We start from the raw sequence: 18,078 nt of genomic DNA, 5'->3' as shown, positions 1-18,078 counted from the left end.
TATTCAAGGTCTTTTGAGACAAAAGATAGGCTGGTATTTGGGCAATTTGCAAGGATTGAAGGTTTTGCATTTTGATTAGAAATTGAATTGGAAGTGGGAGGGTCAGATCCTGAGGAGAGAGAACCATTAACAATGTCAGCTAACATGGGAGACGAGAAGAGAATAGTTAATAGTTTAAGTTTCATGGGTAAAATGAGAGGAGCTTGGTAATTTTCTTTAATAGTCCTGATTTATGTTGTTGAATCAATTGTCCTTTAAAGATCTATGTCATGTTTAATAGAAGGTATCAATCATCTAGCTTTGTGAGACAAGATAATAAAAAGCTCACTCCTTCAAGAGCGAATTGAAGGCTTGATACAAAACACACATTTGAAAGCTATGATCTAGGGGAGATTGTTAACTTTAAGAAAGAAATTTAACTCCCATTTATTACCTGAAAGACTTATGCCACAAGGTATTACTCTTTAAACAAAACAGTTATTATTCAAAAATTGAACCATGCAATACAACAAACTTAACACTTAAATCTGAATATTTGAATCTGCAGTTCAAGTATGGGCTTCACTTGTTCGTTGGTTAGTGACTTCAAAGTCAGAAACCACCCGTGTTTCCGATTGTCCTTGGCTACTGGCCTCAGCAGTTTTCAAGAACCCACTTCCGGTAGTTTATGCTCTTTCTCCTTGCACAAGTAAACTCAAAACAAAACCCAACCCAAATGTCTCCTGCAACCTATCCTCATGATGACAACGTGAAACTCCCTGTGACGCCCTCTATAGGGTGCAAATCTCAGTTCCTAAACCTGTCCTTTGCTTAGAAAAGCATATCAATACTTTTTAAGATTTTCATTCATTTACCAGTTGCTTTTCAAGTTTTCTTTGAACTGGGAAAGTATGTGGACCTTCACATTTCTAAGGTAAAAACAAGGCCATTGCACTCAAACTTGCTATCTTTAGTAGCCAACCAACAGGGTCCATCTGTTATTTTCTGGCAATTCATGCTTTAAGTCTGACCTTGTAAGCACACATGGAAGGTGTAATGATCCCAGTTAATGGTAATACTAGGCAAGTCTGATCCTGAGTGAAACCTGACTTGATGGACCACGAGTTTCATTTGCATTTTGCTGGAGCTTGGTTGCCATGGTGGTCAATCACTGAACTTATTCACAAGAAGAGGCATCTACCTACATGCCTCCACAGTAAATTTGTTCAAAAGGAATGAAAAAATGCATTTCCTGACTAAATCAAATGTTTGTGGTAGTCTATGGTTTCATGTTGCATGCACAGTATAAATGTAGTCAATACCCATTCCCCTGTGTTTGTTGATGGAGGAGATTGTGGGTTTCAAAGCTCACATTTCAATCCAGTTTCTGTGCTGAATGATTCAGAGGATGTTTCACTGAATAATGCTTCCTTTTTTATAGTTGAATTACTTATTGCTGTCTTAGTTATTTCAGTTTGCGACTTTTGTTAAAAGTGCGTGTGAAGTACTGAAGAAGCTATATATTAACCGATCTCATGGTGGTGTTGTTGATGTTCCAGTGTAGAGTATTAGAGAATGTGAACTGAGGCATGCTATTAGCCACAATGTGTTTCTATTCTATACCAAATGACCAGAACATAGAAAGATGTATCAGAAAATTGAGACAAACCGTAAATCCAGTGTTACTTCATTGTACTTTTAATCGCATTGAGTTGGACATACATTGTCCAAGAATAATGATATTGTCTACTGTTTCCTGATTTTTAAGTTTATTGTAAAATTAACTTGGAGAAACTAAGATACAAAAGGATAAGTATCTGAAACCCCACTGGCTCAATGACAGAATTGCTAGAAGAGCATAGTTCTTGAAATAAGGCCATGGGAAATAGGACCAGGAGTCGGCCATTGGGCTCGAGTCTGTTTTTACCATTCGATAGGATCATGGCTGATCTAACATTCCTTGTATCCACTTTCCTGCCCTTTGATCTTCATGTGATCAATTGATGAAGAATTTCTTTACCCTCTCAGCACTCTGTGGCAAGCTCTTACAAAGACCTCAATTGTCAGAGAAGAAATTCTCCCTCATCTTTGTGGTGAGACTTTGCCCTTTGCTCCTAGATTCTCCTGGGAGGGGAAACATCCTCTCAGCATTTACCATGCCAAGCCCCTTAAGAGTTCTTTATGCTTCAACGAGATCACCTCTTATTCTTCTAAACTCCAGTGAGTACAATTCCAAACTGTTTAGCCGTAGCTCATAAGACAATCTGGTAACACCCACCTCTATAACCAGCACTCCTCAAACATTCCAGAAGATTCCCCCAGCCTCTGGAACTGCTCAGGTGCCATTAGCCATGTGGCTGGTGCAGCTCTATTCCCACGGCGATCGATGATGCCACTTCCGCCCCTCACATTTCCTCATGAACCACACAAGACATCACTTCAGCCCCTCACATCATTGCTGATGTCACACGCTTAGTGACTTCCACCCCCCCTCTTCTACCATGTTCGCCACCACTTCCGTCCCCACCAGCGCCACTCACCTGTATTCTGCCGATACGCGCCCCCCCCTCAAGATCTGACTGTCACCATCCCTGTTCCCCCCCCCCCCACCAGTTACAGGCTCCACCCTCACACCAGGTCCTATCTCCCAGCCCTGCCAAGTTTTCACCATCCCCCCAGGCATCCCCCTTACAGAGGACGAACAATCAGTCCTCTGCAGACACCTTACCTTTATCCCCCTCTGCCCACGCGTCAATGAATTTAATACACATCATGAAGTCGAACACTTCTTCTGCCGCCTCTGTCTCCGAACTTACTTTTACAATCCGGACTCCCACCCACCTTCCGAGGACCCCTTCACCCACCTCCAACACCTGGACATGCCACACTGGCCTATTACTCACCCTTGATCTCTTCATTTCCAACTACCGCCGGACATTAACCACCTTAACCTGTCTACACCCCTCCCCCACTCCAACATCTCACCCTCAACCTGCAGTCCCCCACTCCCTCTGCTCCAATCCCAACCTCACCATTAAGCTAGCGGATAAAGGGGGTGCAGTGGTAGTCTGGTGCACTGACCTCTACACCGCTGAATCCAGACGCCAACTCGAAGACACCTCCTATCACCCCTTCGGCCATGGCCCCACCCCCCCATCACCAAGCCATCATCTCCCAGACCATACAGAACCTCATCACCTCAGGAGATCTCCCACCCACAGCTTCCAACTTCATAGTCTGGGAACCTCGCACCACCCAGTTCCATTTCCTTCCCAAGATCCACAAGCCTGACCACCCTGGCTGACGCATTGTCTCAGCTTGCTCCTGCCCCACTGAACTCATCTCTACCTACCTCGACGCTGTCTTTTCTCCCCAAGTCCAGGAACTCCCCACATACGTTCAAGACACCACCCTCACCCTCCACCTCCTCCAAGGCTTCCATTTCCCCGGGCCCCCACGCCTCATCTTCACCATGGATACCCAATCTCTCTACACCTCCATCCACCATGAACAGTCCCTCCGTTTCTTCCTCTCCCAATGTCCCCAACAGTCCCCTTCCACTGACACACTCATTCATTTGGCTGAACTGGTCCATAACAATTTCTCCTTCGAATCCTCCCACTTCCTCCAGACCAAAGGGATAGCTGTGGGTACCCGTATGGGCCCCAGCTATGCCTGTCTTTGTTGGCTACGTAGAACTGTTGATCTTCCATAGTTACACTGGCACCACTCTCCCACTCTTCCTCTGCTACATTGATGACTGCATCGGCACCACCGCGTGCTCCCACGAGGAGGTTGAGCAATTCATCAACTTCACCAACATATTTCACCCTGACCTTAAATTTACCTGGACCATCTCTGATACCTCCGTCCCCTTCCTGGACCCCTCCATCTCCATTAATGACGACTGACTTGACAGTGACATTTTTTACAAACTCACCAACTCCCACAGCTACTGGATTACACCTTTTCCCACCCTACCTCTTGCAAAAATGCCATCCCGTATTCCCAATTCCTCCGCCTCCACCGTATCTGCTCCCAGGAGGACCAGTTCCACCACAGAACACACCAGATGGCCTCCTTCTTTAGAGATCGCAATTTTCCTTCCCACGTGGTTAAAGATGCCCTCCAATGCATCTCATCCACATCCTGCACCTCTGCCCTCAGACCCCACCCCTCCAACTGTAACAAGGACAGAACCCCCCGGTGCTCATCTTCCATCCTACCAACGTTTGCGTAAACCGTATCATCCGACAACATTTCCGTCACTTTCAAACGGACCTCACCACCAGGGATATATTTCCCTCCCCACCTCTTTCCACTTTCCGCAAAGACCGTTCCCTCTGTGACTACCTGGTCAGGTCCATGCCCATTACAACCCACCCTCCCGTCCTGGCACGTTCCCCTGCCACCGCAGGAATTGCTAAACCTGCGCCCACACCACCTCCCTCACCTCTATCCAAGGCCCTAAAGGAGCCTTCCACATCCATCAAAGTTTTACCTGCACATCCTGCAATGTCACTTATTGTATCTGTTGCTCCCGATGCGGTCTCCTCTACATTGGGGAAACTAGGTGCCTCCCCGCAGAGTGCTTTAGGGAACATCTCTGGGACACCCGCACCAATCAACCCCACCGCCCTGTAGACCAACATTTCAACTCCCCCTCCCACTCTGCCGAGGACATGCTGGTCCTGGGCCGCCTCCACCGCCGCTCTCTCATCACCCGACACCTGGAGGAAGAACGCCTCATCTTCTGCCTCGGAAAGCTTCAACCGCAGGGCATCAATGCGGACTTCACCAGTTTCCTCATTTCCCTTCACTCCAGTTCCAACCTTCCAGCTCAGCACTGTCCTCATGATCTGTCCTACCTGCCAATCTTCCTTTCCACCTGTCCAGTCCACCCTTCTCTCTGACCTATCACATTTATCCCCACCCCCATTCACCTATTGTATTCTTTGCTACCTTCTCCCCAGCCCCACCCCCCTCTCATTTATCTCTCCACCCTGCAGGCTTCCTGCCTGTATTCCTGATGAAGGGCTTTTGCCCGAAACGTCGATTTTCCTGCTCCTCGGATGCTGCCTGACCTGCTGTGCTTTTCCAGCACCATTCTAATCCAGACTCTGGTTTCCAGCAGCTGCAGTCCTCGTTTTTACCTCCTAAGACAATCTGTCATACTAAGGAGCATCTAGTGAGCATCCTCTGAATTGCCTCCAATGAAATTATATTTTTCCTTTCATAAGAAGAGCAAAACTACTCTCAGTACTCCAGATGTGGTCTCACCAGCATGTTGTACTGCTGCGCTAAGATTTCCCTAGCTTTCGTGTTAACTTGCTGCACCGGTGTGCTAGTTTTTTGTGTTTCATGCATAAGTACACCCAAATCTCTTTGTGTTGCAACTTTCTGCAATTTTGCTCTGTTTAAATAATGTTCTGTTCTCTTGTTCTCCCTTCCAAAATGCACAACTTTGCATTTTCCTGTATTTTAACCCATTTGTCAACTTTTTGCCCACTTATTTAACCTATTAATATCTTTCTGTAAGCTATTTATTTCTCATAACCTCCCTTTCCACCTATTCTTGTGTCATCAGAATATTTGGATCCAGTTTGTTTACTTACTTCCTCCAAGTCATATATAGAGTAAACGATTGCAGTCCTAGCATTGATTTCTGTGCAATGCCACTGTTTAAGGTTGCCATCTTGAAAAAGAACCCCTCATCCCCACTCGTTGTTTCCTGCCCATGAGCCAATTCTTTATCCATGCCAACATCAACAACAACATTTTTGTGAGGTACCTTGTCAAATTCCTTCTGGAAGTCCAAATGCAACACACCCACTGGCTCCCCTCTAATCATTCTGATTGAGGCTTCCTCATAAAGCCTTAATAAATTAGTCAGACATGATTTTCCTTTCATTAATCCATGGTGACTGATTAGATTATGATTTTCTAAATGTTTGACTATTACTTTCTTGAGAATTGTTTAAGGAAGTAATAGTCTAGCAATAGAAATTATGCTGCTGACCTATAGTTTCCTGCTTTTTGCCTCCCTCCTTTTCTGAATAGAGTGTCACATTGGCCATTTTCCAATTTTCCAGTGCTCCAGAATCCAAGGATTTTTGGAAAATTACAACCAATGCAACCACTATCTCTGTAGCTACCTCGTTTAGGATTTTAGGATGCAAGCCATCAGGGCCAGGGGACTGGTCTACGTTTAGTTCCATTAATTTGGCTAATACTACTTGTTTAGTGACAGTGATGGTACTTTATTTCTCCCTCATATTCTTCAGTATTAATGGAATGTTTTAAGTATAATCTATGGTAAAGACTGATGCAAAATATATGTTTGATTTCTCTCCCATTTCCTTGTTCCCCAAAACCATCTCCCAAGATTCATTTTCTAGGAGACCAGTGTATGTGTTGACCTCTCTCTTATATTTTTAAAGAAGTTCTTGTCAGTTTTATATTCCTCACCAGCTTGCCATCATAGTTTATTTTCTTTGTCTTTTTTAAAGCCTTTATTTGCTGGATTCTGAATTCATCCCAGTCTTCAGGGCTGTCACTGTCTTTGGCCACTCTTGAATGTTTTATCCTTCCATCTCCTTAATTTCCTTGGTTAGCCATGGCTGGTTTATACCTCTCTCTGAATCTTTCCTCCTTACTGGAGTGCACTTTCACTGAGAGTCATGAATTCTCTCCTTGAATATCTGCCACTTACTGCTTACTGTCATTCCTGTTAATCTATCTGCTAAGTTCACTTTGGCTAATTTTATCCTCATTTCATTGTAATTCCTTTCAATAATGTTAAACACAGTTGTTTGTCACCCAACTTGCTCACTCTCAAACTCCAATGTGGGCGGCACGGTGGCACAGTGGTTAGCACTGCTGCCTCACAGTGCCTGAGACCCGGGTTCAATTCCCGACTCAGGTGACTGACTGTGTGGAGTTTGCACGTTCTCCCCGTGTCTGCGTAGGTTTCCTTCGGGTGCTCCGGTTTCCTCCCACAGTCCAAAGATGTGCGCGTCAGGTGAATTGGCCATGCTAAATTGTCCGTAGTGTTAGGTAAGGGGTAAATGTAGGGGTATGGGTGGGTTGCGCTTCGGCGGGTTGGTGTGGACTTGTTGGGCCGAAGGGCCTGTTTCCACACTGTAAGTAATCCAATCTAATCTAATCTGAATATAATGCTGTTATGTTCTGTCATGTTGTAATCATAATTTATTGGGGATCTTTTACTTGGAGGTTATTTACTAAACCTGCCCTATTGCCCATTACCAGATCCACGATAGCCTGCTCCTTAGTTGGCTCCAATATACAGTTCTTGGAAACTATTCTGAATGCACTCTATAAATTTATTGTCATAGTTACCCTTTTACTCTTCTTTGTTCTAATCAAATTGTGAAGTCATGCATAATTATTGCTCTATTCCTTTAAAATGTTCTTATTATTTGTTGATTTATAGCCTTTCCCACAGAGTGGCTACTGTTTGTACATCAGTCCTACCAATGTAATTTTTCCTTGTATCTTTGTACCTCCACACAAATGGACTGTACATCATTCAAGCCTCAATCTCTTACAAATGTCCTCATTTTATTTCTTGTTCACAGTGCTATCCCCAACACCTTTTCTAACCCTTCTGTGTCTCTGATAGGTCAAATGTCAAGTTCCAAGTTTTGATCTCCTTGTAACCATGAATTTCCCATTTAACTGACCCCCCCCCCCCCCCCAATCCACAGCCCTAGTTATGCGATTTACCACCATGACTCAGGCGGAGCCTATCTCACTGGAACAGCTCCCTCCTTCTCTAGTAATGGTGCCAGTGATCTACGAATTTGAGCCCATTTCTCCCACAACACTATTTGAGCTGTATTTTCACCTCTCTAATGTTGTTGTTCCTGTGCCAGTTTTCTTATAGCGCAGGTAGTAATACAGAAATTATTACCTTTTTGTTCTGGATTTTAATTCAGCTCCTAGCCGCTCGTGTTCCCTCAGCAGAATTTCCTTCCTCCTGCTACCTATATCTTTGGTACCATTGTGGACCATGACAGTTGATTTTTCCCCTCCTACTCCAAGTTCCTCTGCTCCAGATGAGAGCTCCTGAATGTGGGCACCAGGCAGACAACACAGCCTTTGAGCCACAGAGAACAGTGTCTATTCCCCTGACTATATTATCTCTGTTTTCAACTAGTTTCTCTTTTTTATTCTCTGTCTTGATTTGGCTCTGTGACCGTTGAAGAGGAGAAAGATTAGAATGCTGTGATTGTACTTGGCTTTGGTGAGATCTCATCTGGAATACTGAGTGTGGTTTTGGTCTCCAGAAGGAACAATATATTTGCATTGGAAATGCTATAGTGAATGTTCACTAATTTGGTTCCTGGGGTGAATGGATTGTTCTATGGTGAAGGGCTGAGTAAATGATGCCTGTAATCTCTGGGACTTAGACAAATGAGAGGTGATTCATTGAAAATACAAGTCGCTGAGTGGGCATCATGGGGTAAATGCTGAGAGGTTGTTTCCTCTGCTTGCAGAATCTAGAACAAAGGCATGCAGCTTCTCTCAGGGGAGGTGATGGCCTATTGGTGTAAAAAAGCTGGGCTAATAATTTAGAGAAGGGCCGTAGGTCAGGCAGCATCAAAGGAGCAGGAAAATCGGCGTTTCGGGCATAAGCCCTTCTTCAGGAATTATGCCCGAAACGTCGATTCTCCTGCTCCTTTGCTGCTGCCTGACCTGCTGCATTTTTCCAGCAACACATTTTTCAGCTCTGATCTCCAGCATCTGCAGTCCTCACTTTCTCCTAATAATTTAGAGACCCTGGGACATGGCGGATGGTGAGATTTGAATACAATAAAATCGGGAATTAAGAGTCTAATGACAACTGATTGTCATTGTCGATTGTTGGAAAAAATCATCAGGTTCACTAATTTCCGCTAGGGAAGGAAACTGCCATCCTTTCCTGGTCTGGCCTACATGTGGCTCCAGACTCCCAGCATTGTGGTTGACTCTGAACTGCTGTTTGGGCAATGAATGCTGGCCTCGCCAACAATGGCTACATCCCATGAATGAATTTAAAAAGTGATAAATGATCAAACAGTACATAAGAAGTCATCATTCCTCTAAACCCCAGATGTTATAGGTGCCATTTATTCAGCCTCTCATCATAGAATAATCCACTCACCCTCTGAACCAAATGAGTAATTTGGTAGTTTTGTTCTGCAGTATCACTTTGAATTGGTGTGATGTTAAAATCAATTTAAATAGGACATAACAATGCAATATAAATGTTGAAGTACACATCTTATTTTCGTATTTAACTTATTTATTGATATGTATTGATTCTGATTGCCACTGTCTTGTTTTCCAGGCATTACCCAAAGCAGCAATTCACCATCGTTGCTGATACACCAGAAAACCTCCGCCTGAAGCAACAGAGTGAATTGCAGAGTCAGGTAACTGTGCCAAGTTAAACTCTGATCTCTCCTTACAGGGGTAATTCCAATGTTTCAGTATTGTAAATCTGTATTTAATTTTTTTTTATGACTGACTCAGCATAAACTGATCCTAGGTTTGAAGTAGTATGAGCCAGCTGCAAAGCTGTCTGCAAAGTGATCCAACCCAAAAAGATAAAGCTTAACCCAACTTCAAATGTATCATTTGTTGTCTAAATGTTAATTATTAAATTTTCCACAACTATCATTCATGTCGATTTGGAGTAGGGTTGTCAACTTGTTCTAAGGCCCAGGATGTAATGGAGACTTGTGCCTAAACTGAGGCAAATCAAATTGGTGAGACTGCTGCAGTCAACACAGAAATGATTTTCATCACAAAAGAGTGAGTTGAATTCGAACCCTGTTTACTTCACAGTTGAAAGGATGGCTTGTTCAATAAGAATGCCATCCTGTTTTTCCTTTCCTGTTTAAATTCACTGATTCTTTATTCAATTTATGTTGGGTTAGGTCAATTTGTTGTGTTTATATTTTTGTTCCTGATTGATAGAAAAAGCAACAAATAGAGAATAACAACAATGAACAATAAATATGCAATTTGCAAATATTATGTTTGATTAGACAAGAAATAAACGCCCTGTAGAAAGCTAGTCTAACTGCAGCTAATGAGAAGTTTTAAAGGCTCTGCCAGATTGGAGATGCTAGACCATAGCTGACCTGATAATCTTCAACTCCACTTTCCTGCATTTTCCCTACAACTCTTGATTCCCTGATGGATTAAAAAATCTGTCCACCTCTGCCTTGAAAATATATGATGTTCTGTAGTCTCTACAGTCCTCTGAGAGAAGAAATTCCTCCTAAATCTGTTTTAAAAGGTCAAGCCCTTACTCTGAGCTTATTCCCACTTGTCCTAGACTCTTCCACATTTCTGTATTTTCCTTGTTACATCTTGTGTGAATCTTGCATGTTTCAATAGGTTGATTCTCATTCTTATAAACTTAAGAGTACAGGCCCAGTTATAGAGTCATAGATCTGTACAGCACAGAAACAGATCCTTTAGTCCAACTCGTCCATGTTGACCAGATATCCTAAATTAATCTAGTCCCATTTGCTAGCATTTGGCTCATATCCCTGTAAACCATTCCTATTCATAAACCCGTACAAATGCTGTAATTGTATCAGCCTCCACTACTTCCTTTGCCAGCACATTCCATATATTCAATCTCTCCTCATAAAACAGTCCTTCCATACCTTGTATCAGCCTAGTGGACTGCCTCCAGTATTAGCACATCTTAATTAGATAAAGGGCTTAAAAGTATTCCAACTGTGGGTCTGAGTAGTGTCTTATATAGTTCTAACAAAGCCTTCCTACTTTTATACTCCATTCTGTTTGAGATAAAAGGTAATGTTCCACTTGCCTTCCCTTTTATCTGCTGAACTTGGATGTGATCGATGAACAGGGACCCCCAAATGCCATTGATCTGTGGCTTTCTTCAGTCTTTCTGGATTTAAATAATATTCAGTTTTTCAAAGAGTTCTAATCAAATTATCAGGCATGGTTTCTCTTCATGTAAGCATGCTAACTGTACACATTATATTCTTCTAAATGCTCTGAAATGACATCCTTTATAATGGACTCTAGCATTTTCCCAATTACAGATGTTAAGCTAACTGGCCTGTAGTTACCTGTTTATTGTCTCTGTCCCTTTTCAAATAAAGGTATTATTTTGATAGTTTTCCAATTCCCTGGGACTTTTTTGTAGAATCTCAGGATATTTGGAGAGTTACTACCAGTGCATCCACTATCTCTCTAGCTACTTCTTTTAATATCCTATGATGCATCCCATAGGTCGAGGGAGCCTATTGGTCTTTAGCCCTATGAATTTCCTTAGCCCTGTTTCTCTAATAATAGTTGTATTTATATCCTCACTTTTTGCTTCTTGATTATTTAATAATTTTGGAATGCTGTTAGTGTGTTCTCCTGTGAAGACTGATGCTCAGTATTTATTCAGATCCTCTCCATTGCCTGGTTCCCATTATTATTTCCCAACCTTGTTCTCAGTGGGGCCTATATTTACTTTGGCCTGTTGTTTATTGTCCTGCTTATATTCTAAACAGCTCTTGCTGTCCATCTTGATATTACTTGTAAATTTATTCCTGAAGTTTATCATCATCTTTATTATTTTTTAGTCATCTTTTGTTGGTTTTTTAGACTTAACCAGTCCTCTGGTTTGCCACTAATGCTTGCTGCAATGTATGTTTTTTTTTCTTTTAATGAGATGCTATTCTCCAATTATTTGTTTAACCATGGTTGGTTTATCTCTTTGTAAAATCCCCTCCTTTCTCACTGGGATCTACTTTTACTGTGAGCCATGAACTATTTTCTTAAAAGTCTACCATTGTTTCTCAACTACTTTTTCTGCTAAGCTCCTCCTCTAGTCTACACAAGATTCCTCTGCTCTCATTCCTTTGTAGTTAACCCTTATTTAAGCTTAAAAATCTCACAACACTAGATTATTGTCCAACAGGTTTGATTGGAAGCACTAACTCATTTTTTAAGATTAGAATCGGTCTAAACATTATGGCACAGACAACAGCATACAGGAGGTGAACACCTTCAATACATTATCTGGGCTGACACCAATTGTTAAAGTTAACCTGAGAATGTAATTTTTAAAAAATGTTTTGTGATTTACGTATGTAAGAAGTGAAACTATCATGGTGTTCTTACAGATGAGAGACTTAACAAACAATCAAGGTATTTTTCAATGTATAATTTCAGTTACATCACACTGTAAACTTTTGCTATAAATTCTGTGTCTTACAATTGTGTCCTCCACAACCACCTGATGAAGGAGTGGTGTTCCGAAAACTAGTGCTTCCAATTAAACCTATTGGACTATAACCTGGTGTTGAGAGATTTTTAACTTTGCACACCCCAGTCCAACACCAGCACCTCCAAATCATATTCAAGCTTAGCACCATAGTTTTTGATCCTATTTCCTCCCTTTCATACTGAATGTTAAATTTTCCCTTTGTTTTAGCAACACCTTATCAACTGGCACTCTTGATTAAACCAACAAAAATCATATACTCAAATACTGTAATCTGCAAAGAAGTCTGGATACTTATGCTGTAAATAAAGTTTTTAGCAGTGATGTGTATACTTCCTGCATTACATTTCTATAACTTACTATGTTTTTACGTTGATTTTAGAAAGTGTGTTGATGTTTTTACATAAATGTTTAGAGTGATGTTGATGTGTTGAAGCTTTGTTTGGTCAGGGTTTACTGTGTTTACTCATACCTCTTGATTATCCAGAATCTTTGATCTGCCAGCGCATTCCTGGTCCCATAGGTACCGGTTAATAAAGAGTTTGTTGTAACAGTATTTGTGATGTTAATTAATTTATTGTGTTCTGAATACAATATTCAAGTAAAGAGCCATAATAATGTCTTTCTGCCATTGACTCTACTTGCTGATTTTGTTCTGTTTGTATACTCTGCCCAATCTGGGTATCCATAACTTTGTTGCCTATATCCACCTCCCCTGTGCTAGCTGGCCTACATTAGTTCCTGGTCTGGCTGTCCCTCTATGTAAATTTTTCTCTCCATATTTTCAAAATCTCCAAGAAGACGTGGTGGCTCACAGTATCAGGAACCTGGGTTCAATTCCACCCTTGAGCAACTGTCTGTGTGATGTTTGCACATTCTTTCCGTGTCTGTGTGGATTTCCTCCCAAGTGCTCCACTTTACTCCCACAGTCCAAAGATGTGCGGGTTAGATGGATTGGCTGTGCTAAATTGCCTGTAGTATCCAAGGATGTACATGCTAGATGAGTTAGCCATGGGAACTGCAGAATGGATGCTGTTTGGAGGATTGGTGTGGACTTAATGGGTCGAATGGTTTGCTTTCGCACCGTATAGATTCTATGACATCCCTCCCTCTCCCTGTAGTATCCACCATTCCTACATCCTCGGATATTTGCTTTCTCGTTGTGGCCTTTTGTGCATCTGAGTGTTAATTGTCTCACCATTGATGGCCATATGTTTGGCTCGAAGCCCTCCCTCAACTGCTGTACCCCTCCCCTCCTTTATGACAGTTCTAACAAGCTGTTTCTCTTTTATCCTTGTATCACCTTAAGTGGCTTCATGATAAATGTTTGTTAATACTCTGGTGAAGCACGTTGGGATACTTCATCACATTAAAGCGCTCCTTGAAACAGGTTGTTGTTTGGTCAACCTGCATTTTCAGAAATCAGTCAAATGTTTTGCCACGAGGTGTAAAGGGAAACTTTAAAGATCTGAAATCCCAGAGAAGAAACATGATGTATATGGTATTTTTGTTATAACATTCGATGAGGGAATTGCTGGCAAAGCAGTCAGTGTTGAGAGGATGCATGCCAGCTTGTGTGAGGTGGAAACAGAAATGAGGCTCAGTGAGAGGGCCTTTGTCACCAGCTTCCTGCTTGCCTTTCCTTCCCTGCCAAGCCCATGTTCAGATCAGTTTGTGCATTTAAATTCAAGTTTAACAAACTAAGTAAATCTAGAATAAAATACTGGCATTAGTAAAAGTGATTAGAAAAACAACGTAACCACATAATGCAGTAGTCTTGCTCAGCCATTGCAGTTGTCACACTGCTGCAGAAAAAGATAAGATTAAAACTGAACAAACAACTTGACTTCAACCCACATGCATTTGACCTTGTGGAGTCCTCCTCTCTGACATCTGTGTACAGGTGCAGAAGTTGGAGAACTGTTCTCGCAGACAAATCAAGCAACAGCTTTACAATTTACATTTCTAGAATCAAACCAGTCACCCACTGTCCAGGTTCCTTGATCACCATCCCTGGATATGTCCCACTAGCCGGGCAGTTGGACTAAAACTGGGTCATAGTGCTACACTGACAAGTAGGAGCCCCCTTGGGCATTCTCAATGTCAATTTGGATTGCCTGATCAAGGAGACCTTGTGATAACCACTTAGCATCCTCCCTGTTGATTCGGCACTCGTCCATGTTAAAAAAACAATTCAGGAAGCTATTCTCACTTGCTATCTGTTTGGATTCCCTGATCCGTGATCCTGTTCTTTAATTCTCTCCTTCACCGACCCCATCCCAAACCCCCAAAACTCCCTGCCAATTCATTGAAATGGAAAGTGTTTTGTTTTAAAACTGTGAAAACCTGTATAAACTGCAAGTTACTGATGATTGGTCAAAGTTAGTGGATTCTTGTGTCTTTGAAGGCATTCATTGATCTCTATTTACAGCAATGGATTTCTTCTGATGCACTTGATATATGAATCTTGTTGCTTCCCTAGATATTCAGGTTATGTTGCTGGCATGGTGCTGGACATCTCAAATTCATTTAACAGTACATGGCTATTTTTTGTTGTTAAGTGTTTGGAGAAAAGTTGTGCCTTGTGAATTTGTTTGCCTGATGTAATTGTTGTTACCCACATAGAGTAGTTTTCTTGAACTTTATTTTCTATTTGATACATTTGCCATGTGACAAAGCCAATTCCCCATGTGCTGCAGTTACAGATGGATTTAAATTCACAAAGTGACTCTGGTATTGTTTTTCCTTTGGTACAGTGGAACAAAGGCATAAACAATGCATAGAGGCCATGCCAGCTCGCCAACTGGAGCTTTTTACTATAATCCTATGTCTACTTTAGATTCTTCCACTTAATCCAGTTCCCTTTTAAAAATGCTCTAATCTGTGCCTCTGCAGTAAATAGTAGCAAAACATTCTATGTGCCAATAATCACTTTAATCTTCTGCAAAGTTGAATTAAGGGAAATAAAGGGAGTGGCTGCCATCCAGTTCCATTATTTTCACTTCTTGCAGCTGCTGATAAACATGGAAGTTAAGATCATTTCATTGCTATTCTGGCTTTCTGTAAACCAATTGTCTTCCTCTAAACCTTATTCTGTGTTCCAGTTTGTAATCACACCATATCAACAAATAGAATAATTTTCACGTTAAGGATTTATCCATTCTCTCCTGTGAGTACAAATGTCTGCCTTGGACATTCTGTTGTGCAGAAGAAAAATAATGGTCCGTGAGAAGTTGGGTCTGTAACTTGCAAGTAAGGTGTTCTCTACTGTAGGCTAAATAATGGCTAGTTATTTTCTCATTACCTATATTGCTTTCACCAACACATCCTGCATCGGTTTTAGGGTGAGGAACCTCCCGAAGTGATGTATTGAAAAACCTTTGTTGATCAGACTTTTAAAAACAGGCAGTAGATCTTCATCTGCCTAATAGATGTTTCAGTTAAGATCACAAACTTGCTGTCTCAAAAAAAAAGCCAATGTGTGAATCCTTATTTTAACATCCTGTTTATTTGATTTTGCTTCTAAAAGCACTTGCCTTGGAAACATCTCAATGCTTCATTGGTATTGTTTTAAAAAATGAAAATTCCATATTTTCCAGCATTACACAATATTACTGTAAGATCTGCAATGACAATATTGAGAATGATCTCATTTAGTGTGGATAAGGATATGTTCCAGGGTGCCAGGAGTTGGGGCAGTGGTTAGAAAGGGATAGTTTGATCTGTAAAATAGGGGAGTAGTATGGAATTTATGCTGGAATGAACAGAGTCAATAACCAATTGAGGAAGATAGACCAATTCCTGCTTCCTACTTGTGAGATGAATATCAATCACATTAACATGCAATTCAATGAAAATAGCTGTCAATGGATACCAATATCACAAATTACTGAACCACACATATCATATAGTTCCCACATATTATTTACAGTCTTTGCTAAGTTAGGTCATCTCAGCAGTGACTGTGGTTTTATGCCTCAAAAAGGCTCGACTTCTCTTGGGTAGTGGGGAATAACTATCTTTGGTTCCCATTTCTGATTTTTGTCCAGTGATCTTCGCTGGAGTTGGCTCTTTTAAGGTTAAATGGACTGCCGACAGCTGCTGTCTTGGCAATGGGCTCCTCTTTGAAGTGATAAAGGGTGCCTTGTTTTGTAGAATTGTACTCTGTCAGACATCACTGGTTCTATTTAGGAGGATTGAGAAAAATGAAATAGATAGGGGAAAGTTGTGGAAATAAACAAAGAAAATAATAAATGTTCAATATTTTGTGATGTAAATTACTCAAGTTTATTCGATTCAGTCCAAATGTGGACTGGATTACAATTAGGGAAAAGCCACCGATTGATAAAATGTATTTATATATGAAATTCTCTACAGATAACCTTGGGGTGGTTTGAACAACTGAATTTGTGAATTATTCTTTGTAGAAATTCGCTGTTTCACAGCTTTAATAAATTGCAACATGGGATATTTTAAGGCTTCAGAAGTTTTAAAAGTTAAATTTTCTTTGAAAGAAGTACACATTTCCTGCAGCTTATAATTTTGAAAAAAAAGTTGAACTTATGAGGCTACCACTAATACCACAATTTGTTGAAAAGATGTTTCAGAAGCAGGAATGTAGGTACGTAGGCTTTGAGAAATGGCCATTCCATTCTTTTGTACAGTTTGTTGGATGAAAAATATATTTTCTTCAGGAAGGAGCATGAAACTTGAGCCTTTGGGCATGTGCTAGCTAATGGAATATTGAACTGAGTGGAACTCACTCAATGTAAGTGAACAAAATGATATTTTCAAGGTGTACTTGAACAAGGCAAAATAATAGAGTAAAAAATGAGGTCTGCAGATGCTGGAGATCACAGCTGCAAATGTGTTGCTGGTCAAAGCACAGCAGGCCAGGCAGCATCTCAGGAATAGAGAATTCGACGTTTCGAGCATAAGCCCTTCATCAGGAATAAGAGAGAGAGCCAAGCAGGCTAAGATAAAAGGTAGGGAGGAGGGACTAGGGGGAGGGGCGATGGAGGTGGGATAGGTGGAAGGAGGTCAAAGTGAGGGTGATAGGCCGGAGTGGGGTGGGGGCGGAGAGGTCAGGAAGAGGATTGCAGGTTAGGAGGGCGGTGCTGAGTTGAGGGAACCGACTGAGACAAGGTGGGGGGAGGGGAAATGAGGAAACTGGAGAAATCTGAATTCATACCTTGTGGTTGGAGGGTTCCCAGGCGGAAGATGAGGCGCTCCTCCTCCAGCCGTCGTGTTGTTGTGTTCTGCCGGTGGAGGAGTCCAAGGACCTGCATGTCCTCAGTGGAGTGGGAGGGAGAGTTAAAGTGTTGAGCCACGGGGTGATTGGGTTGGTTGGTTCGGGCGGCCCGGAGGTGTTCTCTGAAGCGTTCCGCAAGTAAGCGGCCTGTCTCACCAATATAGAGGAGGCCACATCGGGTGCAGCGGATGCAGTAGATGATGTGTGTGGAGGTACAGGTGAACTTGTGGCGGATATGGAAGGATCCCTTGGTGCCTTGGAGGGAAGTGAGTGTGGAGGTGTGGGCGCAAGTTTTACATTTCCTGCGGTTGCAGGGGAAGGTGCCGGGGGTGGAGGTTGGGTTGGTGGGGGGTGTGGACCTGACGAGGGAGTCACGAAGGGAGTGGTCCTTGCGGAACGCTGATAGGGGAGGGGAGGGAAATATATCCTTGGTGGTGGGGTCCGTTTGGAGGTGGCGGAAATGGCGGCGGATGATACGTTGTATGCGGAGGTTGGTGGGGTGGTAGGTGAGAACCAGTGGGGTTCTGTCTTGGTGGCGGTTGGAGGAGCGGGGCTCAAGGGCGGAGGAGCGGGAAGTGGA

The 18,078-nt window shown here is 42.1% G+C and overlaps 1 protein-coding gene across 2 annotated transcripts in view; it reads left to right on the top strand.

The window, feature by feature from the left end:
* The window catches only part of nebl (nebulette), a 332,169-nt gene that overhangs the window by 126,184 nt on the left and 187,907 nt on the right, over positions 1 to 18,078 (top strand). For both annotated transcript variants that reach the window (XM_060825573.1, XM_060825572.1), the window contains exon 3: positions 9,332 to 9,416. In XM_060825573.1, coding sequence (XP_060681556.1) covers positions 9,332 to 9,416 — 85 coding nt within the window. The remainder of the gene's footprint in view (positions 1 to 9,331; positions 9,417 to 18,078) is intronic.

The sequence above is a fragment of the Hemiscyllium ocellatum genome, chromosome 5 (genome assembly GCF_020745735.1).
Source record: "Hemiscyllium ocellatum isolate sHemOce1 chromosome 5, sHemOce1.pat.X.cur, whole genome shotgun sequence".
NCBI classification, from domain to species: domain Eukaryota; kingdom Metazoa; phylum Chordata; class Chondrichthyes; order Orectolobiformes; family Hemiscylliidae; genus Hemiscyllium; species Hemiscyllium ocellatum.
The sequence above is the reverse complement of the archived record's forward strand: the minus strand, read 5'-3'. Positions and strand labels throughout refer to the sequence as shown.